Here is a 14,753-nt window from a genome sequence, read left to right as displayed (position 1 = left end):
GAGAAGAGGAGGAGGCTGGACTCGCTCATCACCGACCGTCACCTCCAACGGGGTCCCATCCCAGCATGTGTGCACCATACCAGAGGACAGCATGGACGGAGGCGCGGTACGCAGGGGGTGGGGGCCTGTCTCTCTCTCGTCTGTCTCCTCTCTGTCCTCTCCTCCTGTTCTGTATCTCTCTTCTGTTGTCTCTCTCTGCTCTCTTATCTCTTCTCTTATCTCTTCTGCGTCTGTCTCATTTCTGTCTCCTCTCCTCTCAGCCTCAACCTTTTCCACATCGAGTGTTGTCGATTCGATTGAACACAATTCTATTTTACCAGTCAAACAGGAAAAATCAACATTTACAGGAACCTGGATTAGTTGCTGACGCCCTCGTTTATCTCTCTCAACACAGAACATTACTGTGTAGAAATGAACATTTCTTCAGGAACAGTATTTGCAGATGCTGTTCAGTTGTTTCAGAATGAGTCCAGAACCATCTGAAGGTGTCAGACACTAACAGGCTGAACAACTGATCCGGAGGCTGGCTCTGTTCAGGTGGTGAAGCTGGACCTTCTACATGTTGTAGCTGAGAGGAGGATGCTGTCCAAACTCTCAGTCCTGGACAATCCCTCCCATACACTGCACAGTGTGGACAGAGGGGCACGTTCAGAGTGAGAGTAGGGAAAGTAGCAGCAGATACAAGTTGACTGGTGACCATTGGTGAGTCATGGTAACACATAACTTTAAATGCCAAGTCATTCAAGCAGCCTGCTGTACTTCAACATAACTCTGAGGTACTTGTACTTCAGTATTAATATTTAATGCAACTTATTGGACTACACTTGTTTGACATTTACCTAAAAAACATGTGATATATGAACATAAGTAAAAAAGGTTCACATCTTATTACTTTTCCGGAAGATACCTTAATAATTCCAGGAGTAGACATCTTGGAAGCAGGACTAATAAAGTATTTAACACTGCAGAAGTATTACTTTAATAGAAATTTTAGTGTACGTCTTTTATTTTGGTAGGACACGTTAACGGCGGGGGCTTCTCTTCCGCTGTAAGAGGTCACAGTTCGGATTAAAGATGGCGGCACCGGACGAGTTGTTTTGCTGGGAAGGAGACTGGGGTTTACCGTCTGTCAGCACCGACTGCCTGGTGGTTCTGGTGAGTCTCCGTTCACACGGACACCGAAGCGGTCTACCGGCTGCGTGTCGGTGTCATTCATCCGCTGAGACACGGGTTAAATGACACGCATCTACTCTTACCGTTAGCATGCTAACGGCTACATAAATGTCATTTATGCTCCATACCTTCGGGTTATAGAAATAGGCGTCGGCTTCATTTAAACTCTATTAGCGGATCGTTTAAAAGACGCACTGTTGTCTCGAGGATATTTTAAGATTCCCAGGGACTCTTCTGATCATCTGGCTGAGAAGATATTTCTTCCGATGAACGATAGAAATGAATTCCCTCAAGTTTACCAGAGTCGCGGCTCAGTTGTCGGTCCAGGTAGGCGGTTGGCAGCCATCTTTGTTTTTGATTTAAACTGTGTCAACTGGTGAAATTAGTTAAATATGTTTTCATCTGTGAGTGAACTGAATATTGTATCATCCAGATTGTTAAAAGAGTCTTTGGGCAATCGTGCTAACTTGGCTTCACAAAAATGGCCAGTGTTAAATAATGTCCTGGGTTGTTAGTCGTCAAGTTATGTGTTAAGTTAGTGTTGGAGAAGCCGAAGGTTGTCACCTGAGAAGACGAGGGACTCAAACTGGGGCTGTGATGAAATAACACGGTCTCAGTGATAGAGGATGGACAGATGGATGGATGGACGGATGGATGGATGGACGGGTGGATGGATGGATGGACAGATGGATGGATGGATGGATGGATGGACGGATGGATGGATGGATAGATGGATGGATAGATGGACAGATGGATGGACAGATGGATAGATGGACGGATAGATGGATAGATGGATAGATGGATAGATGGATGGATAGATGGATAGATGGACGGATAGATGGATGGATAGATGGACGGATGGATGGATGGATGGATGGATAGATGGACAGATGGATGGATGGATGGATGGATAGATGGACAGATGGACGGATGGATGGATGGATATATTGATAGATTAGACATTTCAGACTGGAAAGTGATGGTATGATGACTGTCACTGTTTCATTTGATTCTATTTGTTATTTACCGCTTTTCTTTCCTATAAAAGAACAACAAACTCTTAAACCACATTTCTCTGTTAAAGTTGACAAGTTAAGATGAAGTTCAGGTAGATTTCTCTGGTAAATTAGTAAATATATGAATGTTTTATATTATATTCTTATTATATTAAAATACTTAAATTCAGCCCCACATCAGCTCATGCATTAATTATTTAGTAATAATAAATTCATTATATCCAGTAGAAAACTATGAAAACCTTTCGATTTATATTTAAATTGAGCTGAGGAATGGTGATTTTGTATTTTTAAAGTAGAAGCAGTGCTTGTGGTCTAACAGTAGACTACAACCTCTACATCTACGTATAGACCACCCAGATGCTCGGAGGCTCCAGACAACCGGTGTTTCCATGACTGTTGTGCTTCTGAGTGACGATGTGCATCCAGGGTTCCTGCCTGCAGACCGCGCTGAGGACTACAGTGATTAAACCTGACTAAAACATGTTTGTGTTGGACTGAGATCTGAGAGCAGTGCAGTGGTGCAGTCTGGGTATTGGTGGCTCTCAACTGCAGTGGTTGAAAAACACTGATCTGCTGTTTTTTCCAAACCTCTGCAGGAACCTGAATCTGCTGCTGATCTGTTCATCTGATTTAAGCCAGATGCTCCGGACCACAGGCTGGTTTCAGAAAGCTCAGTCCTATTTCAGCCAGTTTAACTTAAGGCTGATTTCTGGAAACTGATGCTCGGGACTCTAGTTTGCAGGGAGAACTTATGTTACCGTTAATTCACAGAGTCTTAATGTTCCTCTTCACTGCTGCTCTGTGAACACGAGTTTGTCTTCAGGACATTTTAAAATCTGTAACTCTGTAAAAGCTTTTTAATACAACCTCAGATGTCTGATTATTAATTGTTAACAAAAAAATTCAATAATCTAAAAATCTATGTTGATAAAAATCAATATTGGCTGATAGATAATTATGGGAATATTAATAATCAGCATTGTATAAGTCAGCATCCAAAAACAGTGGTAGGAGAGGAGGCGGCACCGTGCAGACAGGTGAGGTGAAAGTAGCACCTCATCATGATTAATGAGCTGTTACAGAGCTGCAGACTTCATGCTGGAGGAAAAATACACCTCATCATCCTGTTTCAGTCAGTCTAAGTTATTTTTACCGAGACGCTCACAGCTGCAGCAACACAGTAATGACTGGGTCTGAGTCTGTTCACTTACAAAACTGAGGCTGTACACACACCTTTCTCTGTTTGAGGTGATTTTACATGTTTGATCTTCATTTTTTCTCAGCAGGAGCTCTTCAGCTTCAGCAGGACAACACATTATTTGCTATTTATTATTATTTTGGTCATTCTTTGTCTGTCATGTGGAAGCCTGCAACTGTCTCTCTGTAAAACAGGAGGAAAGAAACATCCTCTTAACATTAATCTGAAGACTCATTAAAACTGAGCACTTTGGAGCATTTAAGCCTCTCCATCAAGTTTGTTTACGTCATTAGTTTCTTCTTCTTCACTGATTCGATGAGGGATTTGTACACAAATTAAACTTGGTGTGCAGGAAGAGGAAGCAGCCATCTGAAGAGTCTAATGCAACACCAGGTGACATTCAGTGGGCAGCTAATGTTTGTCACTAGTCGTTCAGTAGGTTGTTGTCATGGAAAAACGTAGATTAAAACTTTCAGGTGTCACCAGAGAGAGAGACATTTGTCTTGATTTAGTATTTCACTGTTTGACTCTGTCGCTAGCCCTGATTTCAACACGACTGTCTCTGTTGTTGTGAAGAGGTTTCAAGTGGGTTGTTGCCTTACTTTTTCTTTATCTTTTTCCACTTGTAGCTTGTTGTTGATTTTGTTGCCTGCTGTTCTTTTCTCTCTTCTCTTTCCACTCACCCCAACCGGTCGAGGCAAATGCCCGCCCACACTGATCCTGCTGAAGGTTTCTTCCTCTAAAGGGAGTTCTTCCTCTCCACTGTCTCCTGGTGCTGCTCAGTGGGGTTGTTGGGTTTTCTATAGAATTCTGTATATAATTATGTTTAAAGAGCCTTGAGATGTCGTCTGTTGTGATTTGGCGCTGTACAAATAAAATTGAATTGAATTCTCTTTTTTCTTCTCCTTCTTGCTGTTGCTTATTGTCCAGAGTCTCCATCATGTTTAGTACTGAACCATCACAGCTCTTTGAAGGCGTGTGGACCAAATGTCCTCAGTCTATTTGTGACCTCACAATGTTTCAAACTTACAAAGACGTGTACTCACACAAGCTGTAACTCCACAGCTGCAGGTTTTCTGCAGGAAATTCTTCCTAATTTTTACTGGTTGTAAAAGTCGACTCAGAAAGAAGCTTTTTATTTCTCTATTTCCAGAAGAACTTTCCAGTACTGTCTGTAAGAGCTGTGAACTGGAAACTGCAGACAGATGTTGAACTCTGTCAACTCTGTAGTAGAAACTACATAATGTGCAGATTATGTAGTAGAAACTATATAGTCTGCAGTTTTATATAAGAAACTCATCACAACTTCAGCATGTCAGCTCAGGAGGTGGTGATGTCAGTGCAGGTTAAAATCAATGAACAATTTCTTCATAAAGCAGTCACATATATAGTGTGATGGGCGACATATTTGTTACTTTAACGAGGCAGCAGTAATATTTTACTTTCTACTTTCTGATTCTGTTTAATTTCACTTTGCTCTGAGTCGTTGACCTGTGGCTTTGTGTTCCTTTCTGCAGGCCTACGCTCAGTTTGCAGGAGCTCCTCTCAAACTTCAGAAAATCTCCAACCCCTGGAGGAGTCCCAGTGGTAAGCTTCATCTTCCTTTACTCTGCAGACACGTTTAGTTTAGACCACACACAGATTCATTCAGCAAGACCTGAACGACAAAGTAATGATGTTTGTTTTTTGCCTTTGAAGGCTCTCTTCCTGCTCTGTGGACCAATCAAAAAGAAACCCTGTCCAGACCCTCTGACATCATCATCCACCTCAGAAAACAGGTAACCACCTTCTGAGCAACTAACTGTGATTTGAATCATTGTCTTGCTGCAGTTTTCAGTTTTTATGTGTTTCTCTGTAAGTTATCAGGCTAAATGTTTGTGACCACAGATGAGCTTGTCTATAGTTTGGATCATGGTATACGTTTATCTTGGTCTCATCGGCCGATATTTCAAGATTCAAAAACTTTATTAATCCCAGACCACACCAGTCAACAAACTGTCCACCACTACAGGCTGAGAAGCGGTTAGGGGGCTCTGTGGCTCAGCCTGGAATCGATTGGAAAAAATTATTCTGTTCGCTTGCACGTTCCACAGTCCCCTCAGTCCCCTGGCTGCTGGACGTGTAGCCAGTGATGGTCCTCATGCCCCTCCAAATCTCCCTGGTGTTGTTATGTTGAAGACTCTGTTCCAGTTTTCTCCTGTAAGCCTCCTTTCCCTCCCTGATCTTGACAGACAGCAGTCTCTGGACCCTCCTTGCTGCCTCCCTGTCTCCTGATCTGAATGCTTTCTTTTTGTCATTCAGGATGGCTTTGATGCCCTGAGTGACCCAGAGCTTATTGTTTGGGAAGCAGCAAATGGTTTTTGTGGGTACGTGGTTGTCCACACAGAAATTGATGTAGTCAGAGATGCAGTCTGTCAGTCCATCAATGTCTTCACCGTGAGGTTCACAGAGAGTCTTCTAGTCTGTCTCTTCAAAGCGTCCCTGCAGGGCAGAGTGTGCCCCCTCTGTCCACCTCTTTACTGTCTTAATGGTGTCAGGCTGCCGCTGAACCAAAGGTGTGTATTGTGGGAGGAGATGTACCAGGTTGTGATCTGACTTACCCAGAGGGGGGAGGGCAGTGGAGCTGTAGGCTTCTTTAACATTAGCATACAACAGATCCATAATAATACTAATAATATTCACTTCTTTTCACCAGCTTTAATCCTCTCACATTCAAAATGTCTGGTTCTCTTGTGTCACAGGCTAAAACCAGGAGTCGTCATCTGGAGAAATCACTCTCACAGGGGGCAGCTGTATAACAAACACCTGACACTTACATGTTCCAGTGCTTTTGCTCACTCATAATTCAAGTTATCTGACATGTGAGGTTCTATATTGATTTATGTATCTGGTTGTAACAACAGAACAGAATAACAGAACTTTCTGAACTGTGTACTGCAAATATAGTAGTATTTTCTGTGTATTACATTCCAGTACTGTCAGAGGGGAATATATGTAGTGAAATTCTCAAATCTGATCCAAGATTCAGGAGTGGAGTGTTGCAGTTGCTCCACAGAGAGAAAAACAAACGGCTGCGTTCACGTAACGCACACTGGGCCAGAATAATTTTCCCCCAAAACAGTCCCTGGAAAAAGAGCAGCAATAAAACTGACCATCAGAATTTTAACCATTTGGCCAAAAATCATTTGGAAAGTCTGAAGAGCTGTAGGATTATATATCATCCCTGTGTGCAGGAGCCTCAGAGAGACTCTGTGGCCCAAATCGTGGTTCTAAAGGTGCAGAACATCCAGGCAACCTTTATAACTGGAATCTATAAAGGATGTGATACTTAACAACTGGGTTCCATCAATTAATGTGGGATTCAGTTCTCCTAATGTTGTCATCAGTCTTTTAGTCACAGTAGAGTCCCAGTACAGTGTGGTCCTAGTGGAACTGGACCTGTGTGTGTGTGTGTGTGTGTGTGTGTGTGTGTGTGTGTGTGTGTGTGTGTGTGTGTGTGTGTGTGTGTGTGTGTGTGTGCGCAGCCGACTGGAAAAACTCATTAAACAACAGGAAGTTGCAGCCAGAGACACATTCCAGCAGAGCTGATAATTCTCATAAAGCTCAGCAGGACAAGAGCTGCTACAAAGAAACACCACCGCTCTCTTTCTAACTGTGCTGAGAGTGGAGTGGACATGGACATTTGTTTTTAGGTTCCAAACAGCCCTGTCCATAAAGTGCTAGAAAACCAAAACCAGTTTGTAGAATCCAGTTTTTGAATCTTTGTGTGTGTGGGCTTTAAGTTGTTGGTCCTGCCTTGTGTTGCTGACAACAAATTGAAATTTGGAAAAACTTGTGTGAAGATGGAACAGGTTAAAAACACTGAACCTGAACCATCCGGTCTGTTTTCCACCTCCACAAAGTTTGTTTAGTGTTTCAGAGTCGGGAACTACAAGCTCTGTTCACTGTTCAGTGCTTTTAACATCTACCTTAGAGCAGAAACGTCTAAAATGAGCCAAATTTGCACAGTCTCAGTCCTGACAGTAAACTCCTCGTGTAAGAGTGAATGGGCAGCAGAAAGACTAAACTGAAAACTTTAGTTTGCCTTCTGTGATATATCTATTTTATTTTTGGTTCAGGTGCCTCTCCAAAAAAGAATATCTGGATTCTCCAAATGGACACATGGAACCCAAATGATTTTTGACACAGTGCTGTGGAGGGATTGATGTTAAATAAATGTCACTCATTGTTATGTCTGTGAACACAGACATTCAGCAGCTAACAGACAGCTGGAAGACATTACTCAGCATGCTTGGTGTCTCCACGCTGCGGTGGTTGAGAAGCTGAGAGGAGAAAACTGCTGGTTTCACGCTTCCATCAAACTGCTCAGGTCTCATTTCTCCAGCTGCCGGTTCATTTTTATCCAACAAAAACTGTGAAGACGTGAGATTTTTATGAAGTCTGTTGTTGATATTCCTGCTCCACCCTCAGCACATTATTAGGGACGCCGGACTAATACTCAGTCAGACCTACAGTAACTAAAAAAGCCTCAGATCTTTATGACTTGGATTCCACAGCATGTTGAGAGCTTTGCTCTGAGATTCTGCCCCATGGCGACATAAACCACACTGCTGCTCAGTTCGTGTTTAAACACTGATCAGACCCACGGAGAAAACATTCAAACTCAGGATTGAGGCAGAAGAGAAAATCTTGGTGAGGTTTGTCTGGTCATGTTTAACAAAGCGAGCAGGAGTAAACAGCATTTAGCAGACGCTTTTTATCCAAAGCGACTTACAAGTCAGTACAAGGTACAAGGGTAGGCAGGGCCGTGTGAAGAGGTCTTGCCTAAGGACCCCTACTGGAGGTAGCCACTGCTGGGATTTGAACCCCAGTCTCCCACATGGGAGGGGGTGATGTTACCACTACACTAACCAGCATGAAGAGAGTTTAAATAGCAAACACGCTGTGAAACCAGCACTATTTGTGCGACCAGCCGCTGGTGACGGCATGCTTCACTTCAGAACAGCTGCTGTCAGCTGAGCAATGAGGAATAATGAGAACTATTCAAACTGAAGCCAGTAAAGCTTCCAGCACACCTCCAGCTCCAGAAGCTTTCAAACTGAAATCCTCTCTGCAGCTGGAACCCGGACATGGTCCGTCAGAACAACGTGGTTTTTACTGGCCACTTCCTGATCTTATTTTCTGCATCTGAGTCACAGCTGAGTTTTGGTTTACCAGCTCCTATGACTCTGGAGAATTTATTATAATCGAATGATACATAATAGTGAACCCAAGTTCAAATGTTTAGCCAACCTTTAATGGTAGAAATGTAGTAGGCAACATAAAAACCTCTGTCCGCCGAGCTCCAGCCCCGATGAGTCTGCATACAGACGGGAGACTGACCACCTGGTGAATACTCCAAAAACCGTAGAGATGGTTGAGGATTTCAGAAAGAACCCAGCACCAATTTTAAATATCTGTGTGGCAAAAGCAGTGACTCGATGTGTCGGATTATTTCAAGGTTAAACTAGAGTCGGGTCTTTCAGTCAGTGTAATGAGGTCCGGTCTTATAAGCAAACGTCCCAGGGAACCTCAGGATGACATGTAAGAAACTAAAGGTCTCTCTGAAAGTCACAGTAACTTCACTGTTTACTACAGAGGAAATCATAGCAGATACCTCTGTAAGATTTGTGATACGTTTCTTTTTCACTATTTGTTTGTCACCAAGACTAATTGTGTAAAGCTTCCTGGTAATAAACCTATTTCTGATGCAAAAAAGTTGTAACGGTGTGTGTGTGTGTGTGTGTGTGTGAGACAGTTTTAGAAACTTGATAATGACGAACCAGACAGTGGCTGTCGGTTTCCTCGACAAATCTCTGATCTGTGTTTTTCAGAAATACAATGCGGACTACGATCTGTCAGCCAAGGAAGGAGCCGACAGCCTGGCCTTCATCTCGCTGATGGAGGAGAAGCTTATACCTGCTCTGGTGAGAGACAATCTGCTAATTAAACTTTTTTTGTCTTGAAAATCTGCAAATACAAAACCGGGGTCCTGTGTCTCCCGCAGATTTACACGTTCTGGATCGAGCCGAAGAACTACGTGGATGCGACTCGTCGCTGGTATGCCGAGCACATGCCGTTTCCCCTGAACTTCTTCCTGCCTGGACGAATGCAGCGGCAGCAACTGGAAAAGCTGCGACTGCTGCGGGGAGATGAGAGCCTGGAGGCTGGAGAGGAGCTGGAGAAGGAGGTAAGGGCACAACATAAAATCAGGATTTTCATCGTCTTCGCTGTGAAGTAAAGACTGTCATGACTGCTGCTGTCTAAACTGTGTTTGTTGTGTTGATCTGAGGAAACAAATCTGCCTTTAACTCAGTGTTACTTGGCTGTAGTAACACAAGAACAGTTTTCCAGTTTGTACAGACAGATCATTTCCATGTGTTTGAGCGTGAAGTGGTTGGAACAAATTTGTGGGTGAAAGGAAAGTTGTCTTCGGTTAATCTTGCTCTTGGAAAACCGCTAGTATGGAGCCATCCATCCACCTTGGAAAAAGGTCAGGGATCAGACAGTGTTCAGGGAAATAATGACGGGAAAATTTGTTCCTGATGATGGTCGACTTTTCAGGAATGAAGGAAAAATGAAGTTGACATCACTACAGTAGAGTGTTTTGTGCAGTAACAGTTGAGTTTAGTCCAGTAAAATTACGACTGCTCCTCCAGGCGGAAACCAGCCAGTCGGGATTTTTTACAGAAGAAAAAAAGGAGAAAATGCTGCGAAACTAAAATCAGTTAAAGGAAAAGTGCAAACCTGGAGCCTGAACAAGTGAAACACAGATGGATTGTTCATGCGTTTGTTGACCCTCTGACCTTTTCTCTTGTTGGATGAATTTCTAACTTGACACAAAGCTCATCATCACTCGCACAGCAAAGGCCTATAGCTGTGGTTTGCAAACATCTCTAAACCATAATGTATTTCCATGGCAGCTTTCTATGCCCCATTTGTGGGGCAGATAGTTTGCCTGTTTCCATCATATAGTCACATTCTAGTTCTGCTGTTGTCTGTGTAGAGCTGTATCAGATGTGTCAGCGTTTTGTCTGAGGCTGTTACAGGGACAAATCTTCAGGTCACTGATCGTATCTGGTAGAGACCATGTTTCATTACGGTCACTACTAACAAACCTTAGCACGCTTCAGCTTGGGACAGACACTGGACAAAGACTGACTGCACCAGCTTGCACAGAGTTTTTAGACAGCTTTTAACAACATGCACACTGCTCAGTAACCTCTGCACTTGTGGACGAACAGAACCCCACATATCCACCAAGAACGCTGACTGTCACATGTCCTGAAACCAAAACACACATGAGACCTGTGATGGACTGCAGAGAACACATTTATTCCCTGTAAGATACAGATGTTTCATAGAGAGAATATTTAAAATGGATCTTTATAAGAACAACTGGTAGGCAAGATGTTCCTGAAGAAGGTGAAAAAATAAATTAACACCTGCCTTTCTGATACGTTTAGCTTCCTCTCTATATGATGTTTGAACTCAAGTCTTCTGTGAATATATTACTTTGCTGGTAATTAGCCTGAGAGGGTACTGACGAGCTGGGAAGTGCACCTCAAAAGACCTGTGGAAGTAGAAGTAATTCGTTGCTGATGATGTTTAGACTTTGATCTCTGCTCCAGATGTTCTCGGTCTACGAACTGAATATTTTGTTGCTGACCTCTTTCAAACGGCTAAAACGTGTTTTTGCTGTATTGTGTTTTTCAGTTGTACCGCGATGCTGCAGAGTGTATGAACCTGCTGTCCCAACGACTCGGCTCACAGAAGTTCTTCTTTGGAGACTCGTGAGTTCCCCCAGGGTTGGGTATTCCCTACCAGGAACATGTAGGCAGGCGAATGTCTTCCAGGTGTTAGGTTGTCCAGAAGTCCTCAGTTAAAGACAACTAGACCTTTTCTTCCTTCTGGTTCTTGAAGACATTTTGCCTATATACATATATATAAACATCCCAAGTAACTCTGAATCGGTATAAAGACGTTTGTAAGCAGTAGTTCAGTAGTTTCACGCAGTGTGTTACTTTTCCCTCACAGGCCTTCGTCTCTGGATGCCTACGTGTTTGGTCACTTGGCACCCATCCTTAAGTCCAAGCTGCCAAATGGGAAACTTCAGCAGCATCTAAAATCCCTCGACAACCTGAACAACTTCTGCGCCAACATCCTGCTGCTTTACTTCCCCAGAGACGGCCGAGGTAAGGCGACAAACCCACAAACCTTGTTTATAACCTGCCTCAGATTTGACTGAGAGCTTCTGTTTAGAAGCGGGTTGACGTCATGGCGTTAACATGCTGTGTGCAGGTTTCACAAACACTGCAAAGAGGAACTTGTTGTGTTTTGAGATTTAATAATTAAACCAAAGTGTTTGACACATGGTTCGCGTTCTACAGCTATCCTTTAGATATTTTGGTATTTATTTGGTTTATCACTGATAAGGCAGGAACACACAGGGGCACACGAGTGGGTCATGAATGCGTCTACAGCGGTATAAGACCCACAGAGTCCGAGGTCCTCTGAGCCAGAACCTGAATATAAACTCTGCAGAAACATAAAGCAACCACAAAGAGACTGAAACTGACCTTTACTGGGACACAGAGACCACAGAGGGACTGGGGTGCAGGATGTAGGAGGGCTGGGGGCTTGTCCACGTTTGTTTTCTGAGCACAAGAGAATAAAAATAACCACCAATTTATTTAGCAACAGTATTTGTTTCTTTTTTCTTCGATGGTTTGTCAGAAAGGTTTGGTCATAAAATAATTCCACAGTCAGATCAAATCCACTTTCTTTGAAAACCACAGCTGAAGTCGTTCACGTTGTTTTTCAGAGAGCTCCAATCAGAAGCCGCCCTCTCAGCCTGAAGGCGGAGACTTCGATCACGTTCCCAACAAGCGCAGGAAACAGTTCCTGTCGGCTTTGGTGGCTCTGGGCGCCATGCTGAGCTACGCCTTCCTGACCGGCATGGTGTCCATCCAACACGTCCAGCACGAGGCGCTGGAGGAGCCGCCAGACCTGCAGACCATCGGGTCCCATGAGGAGGAAGGAGACGGCTGAGGATGACAGACTCAGGTCCTCGTTGTGGACTAGTTGTTTCACTTTGTACCATCACCAAAGAAACCTGATGTAAGATTCACTGAATTAAAAAATGTAAAATTCACCCAAACATCTGGAACCGTTCAGTGGACGGGTTTCTGTACAGAGACTAATTAAATGATGATTCAGCAGTTTTTTTTTAAGTAGAAGTGTGGATTTGTTTTTAGTTAGTTTTTGTCGTTCCGTAAACCTCAGAGACCATTAGAGCTGGTTCTCACAGTCCAACACCAGGATCTGTTGAGCTCTGCACTCGGACGAATCTTCCTGTTCTGTGTTCAGTCCGATTCTTTCTGTTACTGATCGGCTCATTTTGAAACCAGCTGTTTAAATTCAGTAAGAAGTTGAACAGCGGGTTTAGAACTGGACTGGATTCAGACCTGATGCCGATCGGCAGGTTTTCTCTATTAGAGAAACCTCGCTCCCTGGAACTGGAACAACAAACACCAGCATCCAGCACAGACAACTTGATGCAGTATCTTGGCTGTGTGGGCAGCTGAGGCTAAACACCCCCCTTACCCTGGCCCCACCACCCTCCACCCTGAGTCTCCACCCGTCCTGACCGGGTCTGGACCCCGGGGACATACAGCTGCACATGACGCCACGGCCCAGGAATCCTGCCCTGGCTCCTGTTCGCCCTGCTGCATGTTGTTAATGTGAGTGTGTCGTAGTGTTCGCCCCCACCCCCCGCCTCCAACCGCTCCCGTTCTGGGTTTAACGAGCTGATCTGGAAGCAGTTTGTTGATCTGGATTCTTTGTCCCGTGGACGCCGTGACTCCCACACAGTGACACAGCTCCTCCTCACCGCAGGTCTCACTGAGGAGAGAGGAGAGGTTCAAACGGAGCCCCCCCACCCCCCCCACCTGCTGTTAAACACCAGTTTCCAGGGCGACACAGAAACAAACAGTCCCAAAGTGTGAGAGGAGGCCGGCCGAGGAAACCGCACTTCAGATCCTCACTGCTGTGTTCCACTGATTTCATTTCTCTGCTTGGATCTCTTCCCCAAAACACTCCCAGTTTACATTTTTACTGAATTACTAGAACCGACAACTCCCAGTTCAGAGACTTACATTAGGACAGGAACTTCTCTGGGTCTGTGGGGCTCCAGACCACCACAGTCCCTTTAAACCGGCAGGTTTGTAGAGGTCCTGGAAACCTACAAATGTGTGATGTGCGATTAACCAAACTATGTACAACATCCTCAGTATTTTAGAAAAGTAACTTCATTATTTATTTTCCTCCAGCTTTTTCTTTCTTCACTTTTGTGAAACATGAATTTTAAACTTTCAAACCTTTGGACTCAGAATCATCGGGATCTGGGTTATTCCCCGGCGTTGCTCTGCTGGGTCTGGTTCAGGTCAGGAGAACAACATGACCTTTGCACAACTTGACACTTCTTTGCTCTCGAATTGCTTCTGCTCGTTGTCAGTCTGGACTCTGCACATTGCTGATTCAGAAACACAGTACATGAGGTACAGTTACTCTGTGTACCACGTTTTACAGGCAGCTCACTGCAGGACTGACCTGACCTCTGACCTCTCACAGATCCCTGTGGAGCAGACCTGGGCAAATTAAGGCCCGCGGGCCACATCCGGCCCTTTGTACGTCCCTGTCCGGCCCGCGTGAGGCCAATCATAAACACCATAAATTAAACTTTTTTTTTTACTTTTATTTTGAAATTTTATTTTGAAAAGCGTTACGTCGCTACGTATGCACGTCATAGACGTAGCACCTTCACTCGCGTATACACGTGTGTGAGTGAAGGTGATGCTGTTCGCCAGGTTATCCCCAGTTATGAAGTTCAACAAATCTAAACACAGATCCTCTATGACTGATGACCACCTCTCAGCTGTCCTTCGCATAGCCACTTCAGACATTCCGCCAGATTTCAATGCCCTTGTTCAAGCCCAGAACAGACTGGATTATTCTCACTGAAGAGGTAACATGAGGTGGAAAGCATTACAAGTTATTGTTTGTGGAGATTAACAAGTTAAAAAATAAATTGCACTGGTTCAATAATTGTTTTTCTTATTTAACCAATAGACCACAGTTTCACATAACCTAATATACATATTTACAGAGTGCTTTATTCTTCTGATTATCAGTACCAGGTATTCAAAATATTTAATTTAAGTATTTTACAATGAAAGAAAGTTGGTGGCCCTCTGACACAATTCAGGCTTCTCATGCGGCCCCTGATAAAAATTAATTGCCCACCCCTGCTGTGGAGGCTGGCT

At 43.9% G+C, this 14,753-nt stretch overlaps 1 protein-coding gene across 1 annotated transcript; it reads left to right on the top strand.

The window, feature by feature from the left end:
- The first annotated feature begins 1,035 nt into the window (after positions 1-1,035).
- LOC113169840 (metaxin-1-like) lies at positions 1,036-12,662 on the top strand. Its single transcript, XM_026371586.1, has 8 exons — positions 1,036-1,155; positions 4,908-4,977; positions 5,089-5,168; positions 9,264-9,356; positions 9,437-9,619; positions 11,146-11,222; positions 11,467-11,624; positions 12,254-12,662. The coding sequence occupies exons 1-8, from the start codon at positions 1,075-1,077 to the stop codon at positions 12,478-12,480; spliced, it is 969 nt and encodes a 322-aa protein (XP_026227371.1). The 5' UTR covers positions 1,036-1,074; the 3' UTR covers positions 12,481-12,662.
- Positions 12,663-14,753: the final 2,091 nt, after the last annotated feature.

This window comes from Anabas testudineus, chromosome 16, assembly GCF_900324465.2.
Source record: "Anabas testudineus chromosome 16, fAnaTes1.2, whole genome shotgun sequence".
Classification (NCBI taxonomy): domain Eukaryota; kingdom Metazoa; phylum Chordata; class Actinopteri; order Anabantiformes; family Anabantidae; genus Anabas; species Anabas testudineus.
Note: the sequence above shows the minus strand (reverse complement) of the source record. Positions and strands in the feature narration are given on the sequence as shown.